Genomic DNA, 25,293 nt, shown 5'->3' with positions numbered 1-25,293 from the left:
CACGGCATGCATGCCTCTCTCGCGCCCAGTGGTGGCGGTGAATCCAGACACCCAATTCCGCCTCCTCACCGTTTGTTGGGCTGCCGGTTACATCCCTCCCACTGCATGCCAGATACTGCTGGGAGACTTGGTGATCGCGAAGGTGCGTTTCCACCACACCAAAGATCGCAATTTTAGGCGCTCGCATTTCCCTCGTGAACTCGGATCATTTTCGTTTACTTCTGGCTCCTTCCTATATCCAGCAATCCCACCCACAAGCAATTCCGTCGACAGCCTCTGTGCTTTCGCCGCCGGCTGACAGCTCCTCCCCCCTCTTGTAACAAGTCTTTTCTGGGGACTGTCATGGAATCCTCCAGCGGAGCTTTCTCGGTGGGGCTGACCACTGTTGAGGCCTGCCCGCTGTTTGCAGGAGAGCTCATTTCAGCGTCACTGTAACAGACACCTCGAGGCTTGGGGCCGAACTCTGGTTGTGTTGGGATCGTCTGGGGAGGCGTAGTCCTAAATAATGCACAGTCGCTGGCCCAGCCGCTGCCCTAGTCCCTACCATATGCTTGCAATGTAATTTGTGCATTGCATCTTCGATTCCACCGCCCAGCTTGTGGCCGCAAACTCTACCCTCGATCTTAGCTCCTTGGAGGTAGCTCTCATTTCTACATACCACTGCTCGCACCGACCGTGGGTGCCCTTATCCGAAGCTGACTGCAAGGGTAGAGCACGAAGCACGAAATGGTTCCGCGTTTCTCGCTTCGTTCACACAGTAGGCCTGGCACGGAGTTCCTGCCGCAGTGTGCTTGCTGCCATGTCTGTGCGTCTGATGTCCTTCCGGTCAGTATGAATTAATGCAGTGGCCTTTTAAGCATGCCAGAGTTCCTCTGCTCCACCCACTAGCACTGCTACTTCCCATAGCGTGGTGTCGCGCTGAGTCCGGAATTGGACACCGCGCTTCTACTTGATGGCCCAGAAATGAAAATGGAAAATTGGTTTTTGTGGAGAGGAAATGGCACAGTAACTGTCTCACATCTCTCGGTGGACCCCCGAACCACGCCGATTGCCCACAGCGCTGGGAGTTCTAAGCGCAATGAATTTGCGTCCCCAAACACGAACGCCCATATCTATCCTGGTTAGGCAGTGCTAAGGAGCGCTCGTCGCGCGTCCCCGAACCTTGCTCCTAGGTCCCGACAGCGGTGGCCTCGTCCGACAGCTCTGCTTGTCCCGGCTGCCGCCTCTTCTGTTTAGCTGTCTTTTGTTTCCACTCGGCCTCACCTGTGGACCTCCCTCTCCTGCTGCCGACCAAATCCGATGGTCAAGAGCTGCGATGCATATCTCGTCCTCCTGGACCGATGACTAGTGGTTACCACCACCCAGTTGCACTGACTCTCCTTTAGCCGCAGTAGAGTTGGCAACCACACCGTCCACCTTCTTTACAAGTCTCAAAGAAACGTAAACGTCATGCTCTAAAACCACTCAAGAGCATGCACCTTGATTCTATAAGCAAGAGAGTCGACAGCAATGAGACTGTTTTCCTACAAATCTTCACTCTAACGACCCATAAACCTGACTGCCCCCTACGTCCATCGTTTCAGAAAATGAAGCTTAGCAACGAAATATTGGAAGTACATGCAGTCAAAACTACAATACAAGGTAGGAAAGGACCCGTTTTTACTACGCAGTTGAAGTGAAGTTTTCCGGCTACTGGGAGGTGTTTTCCGACGGCCACAGGATTAGCCATCGACATAGAAGATCTCTCCTGCTCTATACACTGTGGGGTTGATTTGGGGAGATAATAGTTTCTCCCCACTCAATCGCGGCTGTCACGGTTCAAAGCCGCCCGGACCCCACCCGTAATCGCGTACGCAACCGAGCGCACGCCAACCACGGCGGGCCTTGCTCTGAGGGAACAAAGGAACGACACATTGGCTGACACAAGCCGGCATTTATTGCTACAGAAACAATAACGCCAGCTAGCAACAAGGTACGCTAATGAATCAAGGTCGTCCGACTCACCAGCAAGGTTCCGAGTGAATGTTCACCCGCGCTAGGGCAAGGGATATATACTCCGAAGGCCGGACGGGACGAGTACGGGAGCCTGTCTCCCCGTCGCTTCCTCGCCCCGCCGGCGAAGAGCAGAGCCGCGAGCGACACGTCCGCCCGCGCCGACGATCCCAGCCGAAGCCCCCATCTCCCGCGGGCGGGCTTCAGCAGTCTCCCGCGCAGCGACGCTGGCGCCCTCTCTTGCCAGGAAATGTAACTGACAAGGGAACGCGTTCATCCTCGGGGTGAGACTGCTGCTGCACGGTGCCTCGTGGGAAAGCAAACACAGGGGGCTGCAGGGCAGGTCCCCACATCCCCCAACCTTAAATAGACCCACGCGCCTGAAAGTGCATGCTATGGAGAAGTCTCCTGGTCTTCATGTCCTTGAGGCACGTCTTGCAGCGGAGGTCACGCCGACAGCGTGCACGCAGACTTCCGCGGTATTCCGAAGGCGGCGTGAAGGTCTCCGCTGGGACGACTCGCATGGCCCGCGGACTACCGTGTCCGCAGGCCCGCGAATCGAAGGCTGGTGGGAAAACTGCAGGCCAGGATCCTGCAGTAGTCGTCAGGGCAGCAGCAGCCAAAGGTGACTGCTGACTGGTCTCGCCACAGCTGCCCCGGATGGATGCAGCGAACAGGATACAGGCCGCTCCATCGCAGCAGGTAGCAGCGAGACGATGTGCACCGGACAGCAAGACTGGGTGGCTCCACCGGATCTGCAAAATTGCCGAAACGCTCTCGGCGTGCCTTTAACGTAGGTCACGGGAGGGGAAACGGCATCCGCAAGGGCCTCGTGGCACAATGCCTAACTCGCTAGCGAAACGTGTCGGCGGCTGTGCAAACGCAAAGTTCGAGTGAACAAAGCTCTTTCTTGAGTTGAACGAGACTGCTCAGTTCGTGCGAGGTTACAAAAAAAACGGGCGGGCAGCTAGGTGCGCCCCCTCTCAACGACACGGTCCGGTGGTCGTGTCTCTTTTAACGTGGTGCAGGCAGCTCCGAAAAGCCTCCGGCCTAACTACCACTCCGACAACGACCGTGACCACAACAAAGACCCGAAACGGGTTATGTGCGCGCAGCCGCGAGGAGACGTCAGCTTTGTGGGGTGGTCCTACCCCGCTCACTGCACAAAGCAGCTTCTGAGCGGTCGGCGCCCATCGTATCGGACGGTGTCGGAGCGCCCGGTGCCGAGCTGCAATACCAGCGAGCTCGTAGCGGCACCCGTGGCCTCAAGCCACCCGGCTCCCGGAGCCGCGACTCCCAGAGTCGAAAAAGAGACAGTAGAGAACATATATACAGAAACTCGGACCATCCACGCGGCTTCCGTACTCATCGGGCTCGGCGACTCCGCGGGCGCTAGGCCTCGCGCTCCCTCGATGCGGACCAAGTGATTCTCACGAAAAAACTCCAGGGAAAAATGTGCTGAACATGTCTAAAAGTTCAAACATGCTGCAGCGCAATACTCGCACTCAAGAAAGCATGCCGCAGGTCCTAGCGATCAAAATTCACTCTAGGCCTAGCACTTGTCAAGTCCGGACAAGGAACGTTCCCCGAACCGAACCGACAGTCGCCCAATGTTCCAAGAGCAGGCCCTTCGTTGGGCTGCCAGATGTGGGGTTGATTTGGGGAGATAATAGTTTCTCCCCACTCAATCGCGGCTGACACGGTTCAAAGCCGCCCGGACCCCACCCCGTGATCGCGTACGCAACCGAGCGCACGCCAACCACGGCGGGCCTTGCTCTGAGGAAACAAAGGAACGACACATTGGCTAACACAAGCAGGCATTTATTGCTACAGAAACAATAACGCCAGCTAGCAACAAGGTACGCTAATGAATCAAGGTCGGCCGACTCACCAGCAAGGTTTCGAGCGAATGTTCGCCTGCGCTAGGGCAAGGGATATATACTAGGAAGGCCGGACGGGACGAGTACGGGAGCCTGTCTCCCCGTTGCTTCCTCGCACCGCCGGCGAAGAGCGGAGCCGCGAGCGACACGTCCGCCCGCGCCGACGATCCCAGCCGAAGCCCCCATCTCCCGCGGGCGGGCTTCAGCAGTCTCCCGCGCCGCGACGCTGGCGCCCTCTCTTGCCAGTTAATGTAACTGACAAGGGAACCCGTTCATCCTCGGGGTGAGACTGCTGTTGCACGGTGCCTCGCGGGAAGCAAACAAACACAGGGGGCTGCAGGGCAGGTCCCCAGAACACCTGGTGAATTGTTTGAAGCAATTAGGCAGAATATAGAAGAGAACGGCGAAGTTGACTTTTAGAATATGGCAGGTGTGAGCGCGGATCACTTTCTTGGACTGTTAAACTTTTATCTTGGCTGCACTGCAATTTAATTTAATGCATATTTTTGTACAGGACGCTGGGATTTGTATCGGGTCCTCTGTGGCACTGCCCTGCGCGAAATATTTTTCAGTGTTCGGCCAGCGCGTCGCCCAACGACTTTCGGAACAGCATTTATTGCGCGTTTTTCGCTATGCTGAGATTTACCTGGTTATACTTCGCTCTACTTCGAAAATAATCACAGCGCTGTCAATAACAGACTTAAAACATTTGTGCCACTTTCTGGAAGCCTCATTTTCACCCAAGAGTTGGCCAGTGATAACTTCCTGCAGTACTTGGACCTCAAGCTTTAATTCGCGGCGAAGCACAGTTCCAGGTCCTAGAACCCTAAGATTAAAAAGACCCCGCTGCCGTCTGGAAGCCCGCATTCCAAGCTTGTTGAGCGTGCTAACGTAAACCCAGCCTGCGAGACCGTTCTGGAAAAAACTTGGGAGCATAAATTGGAAACAAGCTTCATTAAACAAGTTCAGCGCTTCCGTAGCGCTGGTTCCCGTGAGCATTCAATCACCGGTGCATGTGAAAGTTTATTGCAAAAAGTGAAGGATTGAAAAAAGCTCGAAGTCACTAAAAAAAGGTCTTCTGTGGGTTATTCCCTACTTTCATCGCGTTTCGCATAGCATCAGAATAGTGGTGGGCTAATACGGGGTCAACATCGTCTTCTCGGCACCATGTTAACTTTTCAGGGCGCGCACAGTGATGACTAAAAAGAAGGAGCAATCCTCAGTGTAATAAGAAGCACGTTAAGAAGTTCGCTTAGTGTTTTTCTGTGGTTGTGTATAAATTTCCCCTCACTTGCGGCATGTTCTACATTGTGAAAACGCGTAGGTGTTTTCATCAAAGTGCACACTACAGTGACTTGGCAGTAATGAATAACTCAGGAAGCCACCTAGCCCAACGTTGTAAAGGATGCGAAGTGAAGGGTGAGGGCAAGAAAAAGATTCTTTCCAAATCGATCATTGAAAAAGAAGGTTTTGTTCAAATCGAAAGACAAAATCGAAAGAAAGGTGGTGGAAGCATTTCACATCGTAAAAACGAACGACAAATGTGTCAGCACGCATTCCATTTTGCTTCTATCTAACGAAATCGCTTTTGTGGAAGGCCATTTTTAATGTTTTTGCAACTTTTCATGCGCGATTTTGCATTTTTTACGTTCCGCCATCTGGGTACTCATCTCGCATTTTACCGCCTGACCGTCCCCTTTACTCTTGTGAACTGTTGTCTCGCATTTCGCCACTTAGGTTGTCATAGCGCATGTTTTAATTCCGTCACTGTTCTCCTTTGCTCCAGTTATTAATGGGAAAACAGTATATGGCTGTGTGCTGTCGTAAAACGCGTCAGCAAAGTTCGTCGGCACAAAAACGACGTCCCATATGGGTATATGGGAAAAGTTTAACGGTGTTGCGTAATACATTTATGATTGTGTAATATGCAGTGGTGAGATTGAGCAATTGCAATTACCTAATTAATTAAATTAATTGAATGGGTTAAATTCTTCCGTTCGAAGCGTAGTTTGTGTAAATGTGTTGGTGAAAAATATACTTCGTGTGTAAACAAAATATGCTGTGGTTAGATTGACAAGAAAAAAGGTAATTATTTATTAAATAATGTAATTGAAGTAAAGCAATTGTCAAGGTCATGGACCGAAAAGCTGCAGCGTGTGAGAGATGACAAATATAAACATAAAAAGAAGCAGACATAAAAACATAAAGAAAACATAAAATGGGAACGAAGGATTGAGAACAAAATAAAACTAACAAATGCCTAAATAATGAAAATTCAAAATAACAAGAATAAATATAAGAGATGAAAAATGGAGGAACAAAATAGAGGAAAGGAAAGGCTTTCGCATTTCCGCTCTTAACCAGACTTGAGTGCACTCTGTAATCCTTTGTTGAGACGGTATGCGATCTTTACATCTCTATTTTGTTATTGTTGTATTTTTACGTGAATTCTTGTGTGATGCGATTTTACATTTCCTTATTGATTCACGTGGCCATAAATATTGTTACCAATTAATGTGTATACTTCTCTTACCTCCGTTTATCTGTACACGTGCGAGTGACATGCTCGGTCGCGCGCCTTGCGGTCCCGCCTTAAAAAGACTGCTTTTGCTTCCTTGGATAATCTTCTGGCAGTCTGCGCCCATGGTGTCGTGATCGTTTCTTTATCTCTTGTCCTCTTTTTACGCATTTTATGACCTTCCCAGAGTGGTCCCGAGCGGCGCGGAGAAAGTCGGCAGGAACGGGCGAGCAAGGGCGGAAGGGGAACGGCAGTGAGTGGTGGCCGCAACAGGAGACAAGTCCGAGGAGGCCCCCAAGCGAAGATGGCCAAGCAGACTGTGGCTGCCGCCGCCGCACGTAGCGACCATTGCCCAGAGAGGGTTCTTCTAGAAGGTTTCGGAGAGCTCTTCAAGGAGGAATTTGCTTTTAACTTCCTCGGGAGCGCTCGAGCGTCGGCGCTCACAGAGCGTCAGAAGGAGGAACAGCGGCAAGGAGCCGCCATCCTTCCAGGCAGCCATGAAGGCGAGCGCTAGCTTGGCGAGGGACACCAGGCGAGCGGGGCACCGGAGAGATGTGCCGACGCGTCCGCACTCGTGAGAAGCTGCAAAGCGACTGTGCGCTCTCGACAGCAAGGCGCTGAAAGCGGGCGAGGCTCTTGCGACTCCATGAGGTCGGCTGGCTTGAGGAGCTAGGAGAGGAGGCACACACTACACGCCCTTGCTGCGACGACCGCTTAGTGACCAACGATTCCCGTCCTAAAAAAAAAGCTAAAAAATGTGCAGGTTTTAATTTTTTTTCTGTCCGCGTTGCTTCTACACTTGTAAGAAGAATAAAAGTGCAAATTTTGCAAAAGAGACTAACGATCTTCACGTGGGTGACAGTATGTTAGTCCATGCGTCTTCAGATAGCACAAACCGTGACTGTACCCTTTAGTATGGAAGAAGTTAGCGCAAAACTTAGACAGAGACCGAGAAGAAACACACCAGACAACACATCGGTCTCTAAGTTTTGCGCTAACTTCTTCCATATCATGCAAAGCCAACTTGCCCGACAACACGCTCTTATGTACCCCTTAATACACCTTAAGAAAGGCAGAGACCATTTCAAATCCACGGAGTGCGTGCAGACCTAGATGATGTGCTCATAAGTGAATGGTTCTGATTAGCTTTCATGTGGGCGTGTTTTATAAGTATTTGTTGGGTTTGCAGAACTTAACACCCCCAAGCGACAACTTTGCATTGAGGGACGCCGTAGCATGGGGCTCCGCGTATGGACCACGTTCGGTTCTTTACCATGCTCTCGCATCGATCGCACAGCAGCGGGTGTTTTCCGTTTCGCCTCCATCGACATGCGGCCACCACGGCATTCTCATAAGCACACAGCAGCTGCTAATGATTAGAAGTTAGCGACGGTCGCCGTGTCTGCCGTGGATACATTTCTCATTGCAGGCTTCATGACGTTGCCCGAGACGTACAGGGTGTGAAGATGAGGCTAAAGCTGCGAACTTGCGTGTAGCTGCGAGCTTTGACTACAAATGCGCGGTGGTGATTTATGCCTCGCTTGTGTGCAGTTCAGCTACAGTGGAAGGTTTTAATTTTCATTGCAGTCTTCACCCTGCTGTGCACAGTCCTTATGCATCAAGTGAGGGGCTATTACAGACTGAACAGGAAAGTATTACAACATGATAGCTCTGCAAGTGGGGCTGGAAAGAGGGGCTCCTAGCAAAGTTTCTTTCTTGATTATTATGCCATCATTCCACATTCCATGCTTACCAGTGTAGGTGGTGTTATGTGCTGGATACGTTTTTTTCTTAGAAATGATAACTGACAGGATTATAATTTTATTTATGGGAAGTCAACATACTTGTCTAAAAAGGGGTGCGGGGTGAACCGTAGAAATTCAAGTCACCTGTCCGCTTACAATAGTTTTCTGAAGGTTAATTTATATCTCAGCAATAAGCACTTCTGCAATCATGATACTTTAGGACACTTTGGTGTAAGTAGAACCGCTAGAAAAGGAAAATGTGAAAGGCTAACTAAAAATGGCGTCGCCGTTAGGTACTGGACCTTTTCTGGTTTTTATTTAATATACGAGTCCAGAAAGCTTTCTTGTATTCGAGTGTGGAAAGTATGTGCAAACATAGAGTAAACAAGAAAGTCCTCTTGAATAGCCCGTTCCCTTTGTTTCTATGACAAAGTTTTGAAAACGCCATTTAGCATACCGATCCGCTAGAAACATGCAACAAGCTCGCACTCCTAAAAAATATGGGTCCGGACAGACCTACCGAATAATGTAGACCCGTGAACCTGTATCAGAATGAGAGTTTTCCTAGGTGGGCGAATGAGAGAAATCCAAGCCAGGACAAAGGGACTCGAATTTGCATGTCCAACTTTCTCGGGCAAAAATTTTGAAAATCGGAAAATCGTAAGACACTGCTATGGAAATATTGAAGGAAATGGCCCATTATTGTGATATGTTGCCATATTTTTATAATGTTCCCATCGATCGAATCGAACAGTTAAGAGTGCCATAGATAACAAATGGGGAACGCATCTGATGACAGCAAGGAGAGGATTAAAAAAATACAAGAATGCCGTCGCGTGATCTGATCTGCGGATATATTGAATAATAGTGAAATCTTACATTAACTGTAAAAACTGCGTTCACAAACGGTTTCCCGTAGAAAAATGCATTTCTCCAGAATTGCCCCTCTGCTCTCTGCACTACTCCAGGCACTCCGCATAGGTTAAAAATATTTTAATAAAGCATTAGAATTTGTACAGAACAGCACTTTCGACGTTTGGCTATCTGGGCATGTCTTCCAAGATAACCTAGTGTTTTATGTCTTGTGTAGAAAAAAAAAGAACGAAAATCCCGCAGTGTCTGCAGCAGTGCTCACACACAGCACAAATACGAGAAACGCTGCTTCCGACGACGCAACTCCTCCCTCGCCAACTTACACGCCACAGCGCGCGGCTACCGTTCTGCAGAAAATCCGGCATGTTCGCCGGCGGCGGCGTGAGCGAACACTCGGGATTCGTCGCTAAAAAAGGTAGCACGTCTGACTTGGAGCGGCAGATTTGAAAAGCGACTTGAGCATTATAAAACTGGCGATTCGAAGGCCGCAACAAGACTCGTACGTCATTACGACACGTAAGTATATCAAGTAAGTGAATCGTACTGAAAAGGAAACTGGGGTAAGAAGTCTGGAATCGCATCCTCGTCGCTGGGTTCCAAGTCAGACACGCTACCGCTAGGCCATGCAGGCACGCACGGCTTTGTTAGAGCGGCGCTTTATATGCATGTCGCGTGGTCTTTGGTTTGTGATCTTCTGTTTGGCTTTATGGGGTTCCAAAGCGACTCAGGCAATGAGGAACGCCGTGGTAGAGTGCTCCGGGTCATTTCGACCCAATACACGGGCTGCTGTCATTTCGCCTCGATCGAAATGCGACCGCCGCGGCCGGCACCGAGCCCGTGTCGTTCGGGTCAGCAGCCGAGCACCGTACTAAAAAGGGGCCGCGGGCCCCACACGATTAATTTCAAACAACCGCCCGGGCCCCGCTCATATAGAAAAGAGGCTTCCGGTCTTCTAAAATTTGTTCGAGCCTGACCTGGGCACCAGATAATAAAAGCAGCAATTGATGACTACTATGGGGATGGGCATGCCGACGTAATCTGCCAGGTGGCAGAACTGTGAAGATAATTGCCGAATTTAAATAGCACCCAAGTGTCGGTACGCTAGGGCAATTGCCGGAAGAAAATTTGTAAGGCTAATCCCATCATAAGCTAACTACTTCATCCTCATTATTGCCACTGAGCCGCCGCGACGACTTGGATGTGATTCTGAAGGAGGGAACAGTGTTCATGTCAGCGATGCCAAGAGGAACTTCTCACGGGGCCCATTTCGTCATACTATTAGAGCCCGAGCTTCAGTATTCCCCGTATTTTTCTGAAGCGTCGCAAGCCGGCTCCAAAAAATTAAGGGGATGCCTTAACTTCACCGTTAAGGGTATGACGCGATAAGAAGACTGCGAGCCAGCGCTCGTACACGGCCCACTATCCACAGTGGAACCGCTGGCTGCGCGCGTATACACGGAATGAAATCCACCACGAAACTGGCTGACGTCGAGCGCGACGTCATGGAACTTTTCCACGCAGGAGGCACAGCGCTCTCGTTATGCTCCACCTGCAAGATCACGGACCTCCCAGGATATTACAAGCCGAGGTCATGCATGCAGTCCCGTGACATCATTGTACACTCAATTCCACTTATTTGCTTTAATTACAATCTTAAATTAGCTGAAGTCTGCACTCCAGTCCACTCATTACCCCATCACCAAACTACACGCGTACCGACACACACTTCTGGCTGATTAAATTCTTCCACTTAATTGCTCTGAATAAGGACTCGGCTGCATCTCGAAGCATCACCAAGTGGGTACTTCTGCACAAAAGAAGCAGGACACTGAGCCGCTCTGACGGAGGCGGGTCAGCGCTCTGGACCCGTCAGTCACTGCGCAGCAGGCGAGCAACATTGGAGACAGGTACCGCAGCGGTGGCCAAGTGGTTGAGGATCCGCCTCGTATGCGGGAGGTGCGGGGTTAGATCCCCAGTGCCGCCGGGTACCCACCGGTGATACAATGGGTAAAAGCTTTCCCCTGGCCTGGTGCTCTGCTTATCTGGAGTGAAATGCTTGGAAAATGGGTCGTCGACCCCCACCTTGAGTAGTCGACAATACCTTGTGCCGTGGCGCTTTTTGGTCATAGGTGCCCTTGTGCCATAAAAACCATAATAATCAACACTGGGGACAGGTCATGGCGCACGCGTCGAATGCCCTTCTTCTTCTTCTTCTTCTCTTCTTCTTCTTCTTCTTCTTCTTCTTCTTCTTCTTCTTCTTCTTCTTCTTCTTCTTCTTCTTCTTCTTCTTCTTCTTCTTCTTCTTCTTCTTCTTCTTCTTCTTCTTCTTCTTCTTCTTCTTCTTCTTCTTCTTCTTCTTCTTCTTCTTCTTCTTCTTCTTCACCCCAGGTATATGGCACATACCCACGCGGTGAGATTGGCCAAGGTGTAGTTGAAAAAACAACGAAGTTTCCATGGAAGATGATAAAATTGTAGCACCAATCGTGAATTTTGAAAAATCAATGAAAAAAAAAACAAGAGAACAATATCGACAGTTAAATAACAGACAGCATTTTGGTGAAAAAAGAAGAGCTCGTAGAACTTCAAAAGAATTAGTACATCAACCTACCAGTTGCAATTATGTAATCGTGGAGAAACCCACAAATAGAACCCAATGCAAATCCCTTGGCGTTCGCACCAAACGATAATAATACTGGCAAAAAATAAAGCGAGCCCTAATCTGGAGAGAGGGACCTCCAGGTAAATCTTTCTCTGAAGTGCGAACTTTGAGCAGTAGAGGAGAAAATGGTCTAAAGATTCAACTTTCCCACATGCGTCTCATGGCTTCTTCGTCGGTGTCAACCCACACCTGCATAGATATAAATTCAAACTTGGAATCCTGCACCGCAACCGCGTCATTGTTACCTCACACAGCCTGGATTTACACAAACGGACGTTCCAATTATATGCTAAGTGCTGATAGTCAGTGGTATTTATTAAGGGATCTCGTAACCTGGCTGATATATGTAGGAACCGCTGAAACCTGGAAATCGCCAGCAGGCTGAAATTCGGGACGGGATGTGTCACTGACCCGTCAAGAGCCGACCTTGCTAAGTAATCAGCCACCTCATTTGAATGAATACCTGCATGGCCAGGGACCCAGACTCTAAACCTTCGCGCTGCAAGGCGAGTCACGCAGCGCAGAGCAATTCGCACTCGCAAAGCGCCCCACTGGACTATTTATAACAGGGTAGATGCCGTCTGCCGCCGACACGCAGCTGGGCGCCGCAAACAAAGCTGGGCCAATTGGTGCGCATCACTCAGATGGAGCCTGGAGAATACTGAGTGCCAAGCTTAATCCCAGAGTGCCGCGCAATCCTGTTCTCGCGGTGGCAATATCGAAAGGCATCACCACTGCACTTTTGGCTGAAAATCATGCTGACCAGTTTTCTTCCCAACGCACGTACCGCAGCCTGCAACATCGCTCCAGTTGTTTCTCCCCCGCTCTCCAGACACCTTCAGGCGGATATTATTGAACTTTGCAGAACAGAAATAACTGCACAAAAGCTTTCCTATGCTCGGGAACGAAGACGCGCGGTAGCCGCAGACCTCCGGGAGCAGATGTAATGACGTACAGAATGCTGACGACTGACGGTGTCCACACCTACTTGCTGTTTTCGATCAAGTATGGAGCGCAGGTCTCGTTCCTGAAGAGTGGACATCTGCTATTATCGTACCCATACTTCAGCGCGGAAGACCTCAGAAAACTATCACATCTTATCGGCCTGTATCCCTTACATCGGCTGCAGGCAAAACTCTTGAAGCTGTTGCTCTTAGACGCTTAGGGCAGATAGCCTGTGCCTGTCATGCTCTTTCCCAGGGTAAAGTGGTTTAAAAAAAAAACGCTCCACAGCGGACAGCATTGCTCAAATCCTTTCAACACTCGAAGATGCCAAAGCAAATCGACATGTGGCCTATCTAGTTCTGCTAGATGTGCGCAGCGCTTTTGACCTCCTCCACATCCTGTCATCCTCCACTCACTCCGCGGTTTCGGCGTTTGCGACAGGCTGTTTGGATACCTTGAAGCCTTTCTCACGGCCCGCACTTTTCAAGCTCGCGTGGCCACTACACTCAGCACTGTCAGGCCTGTTCGCACGGGAGTCCCACAGGGCAGCGTCCTAAGCCCATTTCTTTTCAATCTGGCGCTAGCTCGACTCCCCACGAATCTCCCTGCTTCTCGCTATCCCATCAATTAAGCTATTTGTGCGGATGACATAGCTCTTCTACCGGTCCCTCCAAAGAAGGACCGAAAATTCTAGTTTCACTTCAGGCTGCTCTCGACGCAACAGCTGCCTATCTGAACGACATAGGGCTTTCCTTCGCGTCTGAGAATACAGTGGCTATGGTTTTTCATCCCAGGCCGTGCCGTATGAAAAACACGCCCGCTTTACAACTCCAAGGTGCACCACTTCCCTGGAAGACAAGCGGAAAATACCTTGGCATCACCACAGATTATAGACTCAACTGGACCACTGCAGTGAAAACGCTACGTTCAGAAAACAAGCGAGTTGCTTCCTATGCTGTCCGACTCCTAGCCCGAGGATAGGGACTACCCCCTCTCTTCCACGACGTTTGTATGAGGGGATCACCTCAGCCCGCGTCCTATACGCCCTTAGATTAATCAAGCTTCGCCCTGGAGACTGGAGACACATTGACACTGATCACCGTCAGGCAATCACACGATTGCGGGCCTTCCCAGTGGCTCTCAAGTCGGCCCTACATGCGCTGAACTTGGAGCATGGCCAGTATCTCTTCGTGCGGAACGCATAGCCCTCCATCATATAGAGCGTCTCCATAGGGTCCCCCAACCCAGAGCCACCACTGCCTCCTACACATCGCAACTCACCGCTTTGTATCACCACGAGCCTAACCGGAGTGCAATCAAAGCGAAACACGTCCCATTGCGCTATTCTTCAGGAGGCCGCGCAACGCGTTTACACAGACTTTTCTGATCGCACCCTGCTATACACTGACGGCTCCGTGGCGCAAGACGGGGCATGTGCTACCGCTGCCTGCGTTATTCCCGCCCTCGGCTTGCGGCGACAGTGTAGGCTCCGCTACTTCTCCTCCTCCACCACCGCTAAGTTGGCAGGGGTTCATCTGGCTGCAGACATTCTTCGTGAACAAAGTTATCTCTCGCGAGTGGCCGTTCTCTGCGATTCTCGCTCAGCCATGACTCAGCTCTGCTTCCCAGAGCGCTTTCTGTGTGTGCCCAAGTACTTCATGCGAAGTTCAGTGCAGTGCGCGATCGAGGATGCGATATTGTTGTCCAGTGGGTCCCGTCACACATCGGCCTTCCTTTAAATGAAGCTGCTGATAGACTAGCTAAGGAGGCTCATAACAACAGTGCTGTGCCCTTCTGTGACTCAGTGTCCAGCTATGACGTAGCCCGACACATCATTCGGTGCAAACTCACTGAGCGTCACCCAGACCCTCGTGTGGCGACTGGCAAACCGCCCCGCATCATAGCTTTCGGTGACTTTGGCCTTAAGGCACAGTCAGTTCCACTCCGTATTCGGATCGGATGTGCATGGACGGCAGAACGACGCCAACGCATCAGAGGTGAGGGCGATGCCCTGTGTCGTGACGTGGAAACCGTCGAACACCTACTCTGTGTGTGCTCCGCGTTTTCAAGTGCACGCGCCACTCTCAACAGTGCATATCGTGAGCTGGGCCTCCCCTCTGCCACTGTGGGGGATCTAACTTTTCCGAATTCAACAGCTGGCAACTCGCGTAGTGCACTTCGCTCCCTTGTTCGCTTCATATAAGAAGCCGGCTTCTACGACCGGTTATAACAACACTCAAAGTGCCGTTCGTCACTCGCAAGTGTGTGTACACCACAATTTGAGCTTCTAGCGCGCTCACATAACACGTGGCTCGCTGAACATCGCAACATTACCACTCCCCGTGCCTAAACTCTGTGCGCGCGAATTTTCTTGTGCCCCTCTATGTGGACCCCATTCAGTGCATAACTCTGGGGCCAGGGTGTTTGTGCATCATTCATTGCTTGTGCAATATTCCAGTGCGCCCCCACTACCGGGAGCCCGCTCTCGCCTCCCATGAGTGCTTCCGCGCTCTCCCCATCCCTGCCCCCTTCCCCCGCTTCCAACCGGACCCGCTTCCCCTCCCCTATTCTTTTCACTCCCCTTCCCAGCGCAGCCCAGTTGCGGTGACCCCTCGCAAGAAAGGAGGCAGTTGCGGGGCTGCTGGCATTCCCCCTCTTCCTACCAACTTCCTTCTCACCCCCCCAAGAAGCACAGCTTTAACCGCCGTTGAGCTAGTCGATGCTCCCGTTCTTTGTCGGTCTCTGCCGCTGGCTTGGCAGGTTTACCTTCCCTTCCTCTCGCTCAATACTTCGCATGATTGGCAACGTGAGCCGGATGATCAGACGCAACCCGTCGTGTACGAGACCTTCCCGACGGCGTAGACGGTGCCGGCCGACTCGCTTCATCCACAGCGACAAACTGCGAGGCGGCAGTGTGTATGCACGCGAGAGCGGCGCCGTTGCCCATTCAAGCGAACGGCGAGTCACGTGGTTAGTAACGTGGACACTGCTGGCGAGGCCGTGGTCGGCGCAGCGACGGCGAGTCACATGGTATGTCACCTGTCCGACACAGCCGCAGTACTCCGCTTAATGGTCAAATGTACCGCGCCGACAACCTTCGCTCGACGAGGCTAGTAAAGCTTTCGCCTTAAAAGACAAACACATGGCTGTTGGTCCGTGCGCCGGAATCGTGGCCTTCTATGGACGTGTGTTTATGGTTTATGGGGGTTTAACGTCCCAAAGCGACTCAGACTATGAGAGACGCCGTAGTGAAGGGCTCCGGAAATTTCGACCACCTGGGGTTCTTTAACGTGCACTGACATCGCACAGTACACGGGCCTCTAGAATTTCGATTCCATCGAAATTTGACCGCCGCGGCCGGGATCGAGCCCGCGTCTTTCGTGTCAACAGCCGAGCGCCGTAACCACTCCGCCACCGCGGCGGCTATGGACGTGTGTGTTATGAACAAATGTACCCCGTAAGATGGCCGGTGAGATTCAACTCGGCACTGTAATCCAGGGTTGGCCCCGTAATTAAGGATCCCATTGTTTTAGGTCATTCTCTAATAACATTCATAAATCGCGGCGAGCCCTTATGCCACTGCCAACGCAGTGGCGCAGCGGTTAAGAGATAGGCCACTGCACTGGCAAGTGGCTGTTCCTATCACGGGCACCAGTAGGGATTGTGCGACGAATGTTGTTGTTCCCGATCAGCCTCTCGTGACAAATCATTAATTTAGCTGCCACCTGCCAGGGCAGGTTGTGGGGACGCCACAAAGTGACATCACTTTGGAGGCGCGACGCCGTCCTCAACAGCTACAGCTGGCGTGACGCTCCTCCGAACTTACCCGAGTAATTCGGGTAAGCTCGGATCAGTTCGGAGCACAAGACGAAACAAGATGACTAGATGGCAAGATTCTTGCTCAGGGTTGGTACGGTGCTTTCGCACTAATAGCGGACTGGTTCCAAGAGAAAGCAAGCGTAGCCGGGGAACAAAGGAAGGTGAGCGGACGAGGTAAGGATGTCTGCGGGGATAAAGTGGCCGCAGCTGGCACGCGGCAGGCTTAACTGGAGAATTATGGGACAGGCCCTTTTCCTCCAACGAACATACTTACGCTGGAGATGATAGTGACTTTGAGCCCCTCGCCTATACTCTTACTGATTTACTAGCGCTCGCTTTGTGGAAGGCTGCAGCGCCAAAGTCGTAGGTCCGGGGTTGGTCCCATTAACAGCCATCGATGTTAAGAATGGATTGGCATCTCCTCACCATCGAACGTCGTTCGGCAGTTGGTGAACCATGCCTCCATCGCGCATAGTTCCGATGCCAAAGCCAGGCGGGTCCTTTCCTGCATCGGCAAGTTGTGGCGCAGGCCTTGGGGGTCCTTCCCCTTCGTCGCTCCAGAAACGACCTCATCAGGTGCCTTCACTTGAGGCCCGCGCTAGATGGATCCACAGTGGTCCCACAGTCTAAAGAGTATTTTACAAGAGCTCTGAGCCACACATAAAATACGAGTAGCAACAGGTATTGCTCCCGTTCGCATTTGCAAGGAAGAGACGGAAAACTGGAGTGAGAAGCATACGTGAAGCGGTAGCAGTCGTAAAAATCGTTAAACGAGCAAAAAGGTATACAGGATAGCATTGCACCCGAACTAAATATCCACGTCCGCCATAAGTGAAAATCCCAACCTGCACTTTGCCTCCTTCGCAGCCGTCGGCGCATTTTTGGGATATTGTGTAGGCCACCCGTCGCCACCACTCGTAACGGGTCTTCACCGATGTCAGTCGTGGCCTACCGTAGCCGTCGGCCGCACAGGAGCGGGAGACCAGACGAAGCGACTCAAGGGACCTGATTCATCGGTATTCATATTCGCCAAAGACGCAGGTTCGATCCCGGCCGCGGCGGTCGAATTTCCATGGAGGCGAAATTCTAGAGGCCCGTGTACTGTGCGATGTCAGTGCACGCTAAAGAACCCCAGGTGGTCGAAATTTCCGGAGCCCTTCACTACGGCGTCCCTCATAGCCTGAGTCGCTGTGGGACGTTAAAACACCCATAAACCAAACATATTCGCCTGCCGGCGCCATGTTGCCTCTCTGATTGGCTCTCAGAAGTGTCAGTCACCGTCAAGGTGTGTCATTCAACTTCAGTTACAGACGCACTTTTCGCGTTCACGTAAAATTGACGTGGCGTTGAACACATATTTTTAGCAGCGCTATCTTGGTGCCCGGCTGGAAAATATATGTGGTTGTTAAGTGCAAAAGAAGCTACAGGTGGTACATATGAGAACACATGCGCTCGACTGCCAATTTGGAGAAAATAGCTGCATAGTGGGAATGGCCGCTTCCTGGATCCTGATTGGCTGGAACAGTTTAACGTGACATTTCAACATGTATACAACGTGCCGCCATTGCCAAAAATGGCTGCAATTCACCGCCATAATTTCGCCCGGCCAGAAGGCATCGGAATTCTGCAAGTGAGTGAATGAAACGCTATCTTGTACGGCGTGAGGCGGCCGCAGTTTAACATTAAGGTATGTATTTGAAGCCAAAACTAAGCATATAGAAGTCTTGCTTTGATTTAGTAGGGCGTTCTTGGGGGCTAGTTGCTTCATAGCTCAAGAAATGTTCAAACTGCGCAAAAGACGAGGGCGTAGACAACGAGGAGCACACAAAGCACCACGGGCGCTGACTGCGAACAGTTTATTCATGAAAATGCAACACAGTCTACATCACGTGAAAGCCCCATCACGTGACCGCCTCGTCACTCGCACATGTACAGATGAAATAGAGATGAGAGCACAGCTGACTAACCGTGCAATACTGCTGAATACTAAAGAACAAGACCAAAAAAACACTATAAAAACTTGAGCCAAAGGGCACACTGCGCTTATTTAAAAATAAAAGCAATATTAAGTGAGCATGACAAAGATGAAAACAAAGCAAATGACATTCAACAGTTAATCAGAGTAAAGGCGAAGTGGAAGGGGTGCATATGTGATTCAACAATTAACCGATGTAAGGGCGAAAATTGAGGGAATAGAAACATTAAAGCGAAACACAAGGCAACAGAAAACCAGAGTAAAGCTTAAAACTATCAGTCACCGAACGTGAAGGTGAAAATGACGAAGTTAAAGACGTGAATTGCAAAAATGGAAAAACGCATGAAAGGGCAAAATGGGCGCGAGTGCGGACACAAAAAACAGTGGTAAAAAAAAAAGAACGTTTAAACTCATCCAAAAACCTGCCTTTGGCTGAGTTTAAACTTTTTTTTTTGCTGACCATGTTTATTTGTGCCCACACTCCCGCCCATTTTGCCTTTTCATGCGAGTTTTTCCATTTTTGCAATTCACGTTTTTAACTTCGTCATTTTCACCTTTCCGTTGGGTGACTGTTAGTTTTAGGCTTTTACTCTGGTTGTCTGTTGCCTTGTGCCGCGGTGCAAGATACCATGGTGCAGCAAGATAATGCTTTATAATGTTACTTACATTATCGGAGCTGTGTACCGCGCACCCTCTGCTCCACATGAGTTCCTTGCTGAACTAAACACCTTTTTATGTGCGCATGTCAAAACGAACACGAGACTGATAATGACGGGCGATTTCAACCTACCACACATAAATTGGCAACGCCTATATTCTGTTCGTCCTGATTCGTCTAATGGAGAGCAACTATTAGAAAGTATGTTCGCGTATAACCTAAAAGAAATTGTGCTAGAGGATGCAACAATAACGCCCGTTTCGCGGTCATTGTTGGATTTGGTGCTCCTGTCAAATAATATACAAGGACACACTGTTAACGTTTAAGATGGTGTCTCTGACCACAAGATGTTTGTTGTTGCCATACCACTTAGAATCAACGAGTGCTCAAGGCCTTATATCCGTGTGCGCATTAAGAATTATGAGCATGCGGACGACACCTCCATTCTTGACTGCCTGAAATCTGCCTTCGATGATTTTGAAATTGACTGTGATTACAAAGCAGTAGAATAGTTGTGGCAGCAATTTTAGAAAATTATACAACACTGCGTTGACAGGTATATTACAACTCGTGTTAAAAGGACGAAGCACTGAGGCCCTTGGATCACCTTCATTCATATGAAACGTAAAATTAGAAGGCTACGTAAAATGAAAAATATACGTATTCAAGTTTTGCGACTTCGTGCTGAGCTGAAGAAGGCGCTGAAAGAAGCTAAAAAAAGTTCTTCGATGAAACATTTAGCTGCTTCCTCAAAACTTCACCGCATAAGTTCTGGCAATACTTTAGTGACAGGAAGGAGAGAATACAGGGGATTAAGCACGAAAATCAGGTACTGATAAGAAAGGAGCCTATATTAGATCACTTTAATCTCTTTTTTCAGTCCGTATTCACCTCAACATAGACCTTAGTTCCGAACGCTTGTTGCCTAATCAAATGAATGACGTCATAATTTCGCAGGAGGGTGTATTTCAGCAGCTCCTCAATTTGGATGCTAAAAGCCCAATGGACCAGACAACATACCAATCCAGTTTCTCCTAAGATGTGCCGAGTGGGCGCCATGATACCTTAAAATAATTTTTCAAAAATACTTGCACACCCATTCTGTACCACAACATTGGCGTAATGCACTAGTAATTCCGGTGTTTAAAGGGGGCAACCGAACGCTTGTCAATAACTACCGCCCAATATCTCTCACATGGATTTCTTGTCAGCTTATGGAACATTTTATAGCGAAGCACATCATTCATCTCCTAGAACCAAGCTGTATACTTTACTCTCACCAAAACGGATTCAGAGCAGGCCTTTCCACCACTACACAACTAGTGGAGACAATTCATGGTTTGGCAATGACGATTGATGCGAAGCACGAGATTGACATAATCGCTGTAGATTTTGTCAAATCGTTTGATAAACTGCCGCACAATAAATTAGCCTTTAAACCAGAAAGAGCTGAAATTAATATGAATATTGTAAAATGGATTAAAGCGCACTAAACTGATCGTAACCAGGTGGTCAAAATGGATGGTCATGTGTCCGGCTCACTAGCAGAACTTTCAGGAGTTCCGCAGGGTTCTGTTCTGGGACAGTTGTTATTTTTGGTGTATTATAATGATATCTCTGCTGCCATGGAACCAAATGTACGACTACAGCTATTCGCAGATGACTGTTTAATTTTTACTGCAGTTAGGAACACGGACGACCAGCTTAGAATTAGCAACTGTTTGCAGGCATTAAGCGAATGGTGCAAGAAATGAAACATGGAAATAAATTATTCGAAATCAACATACACGCACATTACAACGAAGAAGTCTGTTCTTTCGTTCCCATATTTCATTGGTGACAAGTGCTTGATAGACGTAACTCAGTATAAGTATATAGGAATGACAATAACACAAAATTTAAATTGGAGCATGTTGTGTATCAGACGGACGCCAGGCTAGAACTGAACAAACGTTTATTGAGACAGTGCCTTTTTATAGGCCGATGAACATGTGATCTGCCGACGACTGCTTGCGTGGCTGATAAGCGATACATGAAAATGCAGTTTAAAACATGCGCTATCAGTATACCACACTCCTTTCTCCTAAGATTTGCACAATCCAAAACGGACTAGCTAGCCATTAATGCCATAACGCAGGACAGGCCGTCGAACACGCGTTGATCTTCGCGGCTCGACCGGTACTTGGGTGGCTTGGCCTGGACTCGCCCCAGGGGTTGCTTCTGGGCTAGCAACAGCGGCTGTGGCTGCCTGGCTGTAGGAGGAAGCCTGACGTGGTAGTCCTCACTTGTGACTGGGTCAACTACGAGCCGCGTCCAGGCGCTCCTCAACTGGTTGCGGTGCCTGTGATGACGCTCGCCGTTGTTTAGCTGTACCACGTACGACACCGGACCTCTGACTGCCACAACACTGGCAGCCTTCCACCTTGGACCTGGGCAAAAGCTTTTAGCGTAGACCGCGTCACCGACACGAAACCTCAGTCTCCGGTCGTTGTAACTCAGGCGCGTGTTGCCGGTCCGGATGGAGTCTGTCTAACGCTGACCTCAGTCTTCGTCCGAACATTAACTCTGCTGGCGATTTTCCCGTGACCGAATGTGGCGTCGTGTGTTGCTTAAACAGAAACCGGGAAATCTTGCACTGTGTCGAACCTTCCTGCTGCTTCTTCAATGCTTCTTTAACTTCTCTTACCATCCTCTCCGCCCTACCATTGCTGGCTGGATGATAAGGTGCAGTGAAAATTGCACGCACGCCATTACACTTCAAAAACATTTGCAACTCTGTGCTAGTGAAAGCTGTGCCGTTATCTGAAACGATAACGTCCGGTACACCATGTGTCGCAAACATCTTCCTTAAGCTGTTGACGACAGCCGTAGCTTTCATGGATGGCATGATTTCGACTTCAGCCCAATTGCTGTACGCGTCTACCACGACTAAGAAAACGTCTCCTTTGACTGGGCCAGCGAAATCAATGTGCAGTCGACTCCAAGGCTGATCTGGCTTGATCCAAAAATGCACTGGAGCCTTGGCATCACTTTGCCGGTTATTCTGGCACGGATGACAGTGCCGAACAAACTCCTCAATTTCGTGGTCCATGTTCGGCCACCACATGAGCCCTCTAGCTGATGCTTTCATGGCACTCATCCCTGGATGATTTGCATGCAGGAGTTGCAGCACATTCTCTCTTGCTGCGGTTGGAATTATGACGCGATTCCCCCACAGTATGCAATCACGATGCAATGACAACTCCGACCGTCTCACCTCATAAGGCGCAAACTTGCTGTCCACTTGTGTTGACGGCCAGCCACTGAGTAGCCATTCCTTTACCCGGGATAGAACCGAGTCCTTTTTGATCAGCGCAGCAATGTCCGCCGCTTGCAGCGGTGCGCAGTCGACCGCTTCCAACAAGAGCACGTCCCCAGGCGGTCTTGGCTCGTCCTCGTCTCCCGGGGCTGGTAGACGACTGAGTGCATCGGCGTTGGAGTTGTCTTGGCCTCGTCTGTACTCAAGGTGGTAGTTATACGCAGATAACAGTAAAATCCAACGCAGCATTCTGGGCGACACAACTTCGGGCACTCGCTTGTCCGTGTTAAACAGGCCGAGTAACGGCTTGTGGTCTGTTATCACTGTAAATTCTCGCCCAGCTAGGTACTGGTGGAACTTTTTTACGCCAAAGACCACAGCCAAACCCTCTCTATCAATCTGAGCATAGTTGCGTTCACTGACGCCAAGAGTGCCAGAAGCATAAGCTATGGGCTGCTCCTTCCCGTCATCCGCACGATGGGCTAGCACTGCCCCCACCCCCACAGGCGATGCGTCGCAGCACAAAATTAAAGGACGCTTGCAATCGTAGGGCACAAGTACGGCGTCTGAGCTGAGTAAATTTTTCAGTCTCTCAAAAGCCCGCTGATGCTCACCTGTCCACTTCCATTCGTGGTCACGGTCTAGCAGTCGATAAAGCGGTTCGGCCGCTTCCGTCCTGCCCTTGAGGAAACTGCTGTAGAAATTCAGCAATCCCAAAAAGGCTTGCACCTCCTTTTTGCTTGCGGGCGCAGGCGCTTGCTGGATGGCGTCCGTCTTGCTTCGGCTGGGATGTACTCCTGAGTCATCAATCCTGTGTCCCAAGAATTCGATGCTCGTCTGGTTAAATTCACACTTGTCCTTGTTTACTCGTAGCTGTGCCTTCTGCAGACGCGATAGCACAGTCTCTAATCTCTCGGCGTGCTCTTCGGCGTTACATCCAGAAATTAATATGTCATCCAGATAAGCTTTCACTCCGGGAACGCCCGCTAACAGCGTGTCGATGACTCGTTGAAAAACCCAAGGTGCGACCGAAATGCCAAACGGCAGCCGCTTAACCTTGTACAGTCCCTTTATCGTGTTAACTGTGAGCACCTCAGCCGTCTCGTCGTCTAGCGTAAGCTGCTGATAAGCTTGGGCTAGATCCAACTTGGTAAAAAACTTGCTTGAACTTAGAGCTGTGAGCATTTCCGCTGTAGTGGGCAAGGGGTATCCACTGCTCTTAATAGCTTTGTTTACGGTACTGCGATAGTCGCCGCAAAGACGTAAAGTTCCATCTTTTTTTCTTACCCCTACCAGTGGTGTTGCCCAGTTGGAGTAGCTGACGGGCTCCCATACACCTTGTTGCACCAAGCGGTCCACTTCGTTGGCCACGTCGTCCTTGAGGGCCAATGGAACTGGTCGACTTTTGAGGAACACCGGTTGGGCGTCATCTTTCAGTTCGATGTGAACTGGCGGTCCGTTGAAGCCAGGAAGGTCTCTGCGAAACACCTCGGGAAATCGCGAAGGCACGTCCTCCACGTTTACTTGCTGTATACCCCGCAAGCCAATACCTAACGGGTTAAACCAGTTTCTCCCAATCAGGCTGTTGCCTTGCTTCTGTACTACGAGCAAAGGTAGCTTTGCCTTCCTGCCTTTGAATTCCACCAAGACACTTGCTTGACCCAGCACGGGTAACGCCTCCTTTGACCAGGTTACGATAGTTGTTCCAGAATCTTGCAGTGGTATTTTACCGTGATTCCTTTCAACAACCCTGAACGTATCTTCACTCACAATTGAGCACGATGCGCCAGAATCAACCTCCATCGGAACTTCTTGCCCTTCAATCGTTACTTGAACCATGAACTTCTGTTCTTGCTCATTCACCTCGCACAGGGAAAACAACGCACTCATTTCGTACACGCCCTTGCTCTTATCTCCTTTCTTCTTTTGCTCATACGCTGTCTTCCGAGCAGTTCTACTGTCGTCTTTCGACCGACAAGCCTTAGCTATATGTCCAACCCTTTTGCAGTTGAAGCATGTCGCCTTTCTAAAACGGCACAAATGTGGAGCGTGCTTACCGTTGCACCGGTAACAGCTGGACCCCTCCGCTGGGGTGTCTTGCTTCGCACGGGTTGCTTGTACCATTTCCTGGCAGTCCGTCTCGTATCGACCGTGTTTGCGTATGTCTCGCTGTTGCTTAGCGGTTGCTTCTGCAGTTGTGGCCAAGTCATACGCAACCTTAAACGTAAGGCTGTGTTCTGCGAGAAGTCGCTGTTGAACCCCTTCGTTCCGGAGTCCGCATACGAAACGATCCCGCATCATGACGTCCAACGGGAGTTGGGCGCTGCCAAAACCGCAGTCTTCGGCTAGCTTCCGAAGCGCCGTGACGTAGTCCGCAACCGATTCCTCGGCAGCCTGGTTTCGCCTGTAGAACAAAAACCTTGCATACAGCTCCGAAGGCTTTGGATGCAGGTGCTTGCGAACGGCAGTCTTGATTTCTTCGTAGGTTGCTGCTGTCGGTCTTTCTGGCTTCACCAAAGTTACGATGAGCCCGTACACTTCTTCACCGCAGCTGCTCAACAGGACTGCTCTTTTCTGCTCTTCTTTCGTTATCTGGTTCGCTTCGCAGAACATTTCCAGGCGCTCGACGTATTCGTCCCATGACGCGTTCGTGCCGAGACGATACTCGCCGATCCTGCCGACGGCCATCGCCGTCGCTGCCTCGTCGCCAACTGTTGTGTATCAGACGGACGCCAGGCTAGAACTGAACAAACGTTTACTGAGACAGTGCCTTTTTATAGGCCGATGAACATGTGATCTGCCGACGACTGCTTGCGTGGCTGATAAGCGATACATGAAAATGCAGTTTAAAACATGCGCTATCAGTATACCACAGAGCACACATATAGAAGAGGTATGTTCTAAAGCATACCAGAGGTTATGCTTTTTTTG

General features: G+C 50.1%; 2 protein-coding genes across 3 annotated transcripts in view; one reads left to right on the top strand and one right to left on the bottom strand.

Moving 5' to 3' along the window:
- LOC144102531 (uncharacterized) overlaps nucleotides 1–7,231 on the top strand; it is a 122,933-nt gene extending 115,702 nt beyond the window's left edge. For both annotated transcript variants that reach the window (XM_077635790.1, XM_077635783.1), the window contains one exon: nucleotides 6,578–7,231. The gene's annotated coding sequence lies outside the window, so the exon portion shown is untranslated. The remainder of the gene's footprint in view (nucleotides 1–6,577) is intronic.
- A 13,942-nt stretch (nucleotides 7,232–21,173) lies between these two features.
- Nucleotides 21,174–25,093, bottom strand: LOC144123963 (uncharacterized). The gene is made up of 3 exons (XM_077656668.1): nucleotides 23,656–25,093; nucleotides 22,977–23,244; nucleotides 21,174–21,493 (listed from the first exon to the last, which is right to left on the bottom strand). Exons 1-3 carry the CDS (start codon nucleotides 25,048–25,050, stop codon nucleotides 21,174–21,176), a joined length of 1,983 nt encoding a protein of 660 aa, XP_077512794.1. The 5' UTR covers nucleotides 25,051–25,093.
- Nucleotides 25,094–25,293: the final 200 nt, after the last annotated feature.

Source organism: Amblyomma americanum, chromosome 1 (genome assembly GCF_052857255.1).
Source record: "Amblyomma americanum isolate KBUSLIRL-KWMA chromosome 1, ASM5285725v1, whole genome shotgun sequence".
Classification (NCBI taxonomy): Eukaryota; Metazoa; Arthropoda; class Arachnida; order Ixodida; family Ixodidae; genus Amblyomma; species Amblyomma americanum.
Note: the sequence above shows the minus strand (reverse complement) of the source record. Positions and strands in the feature narration are given on the sequence as shown.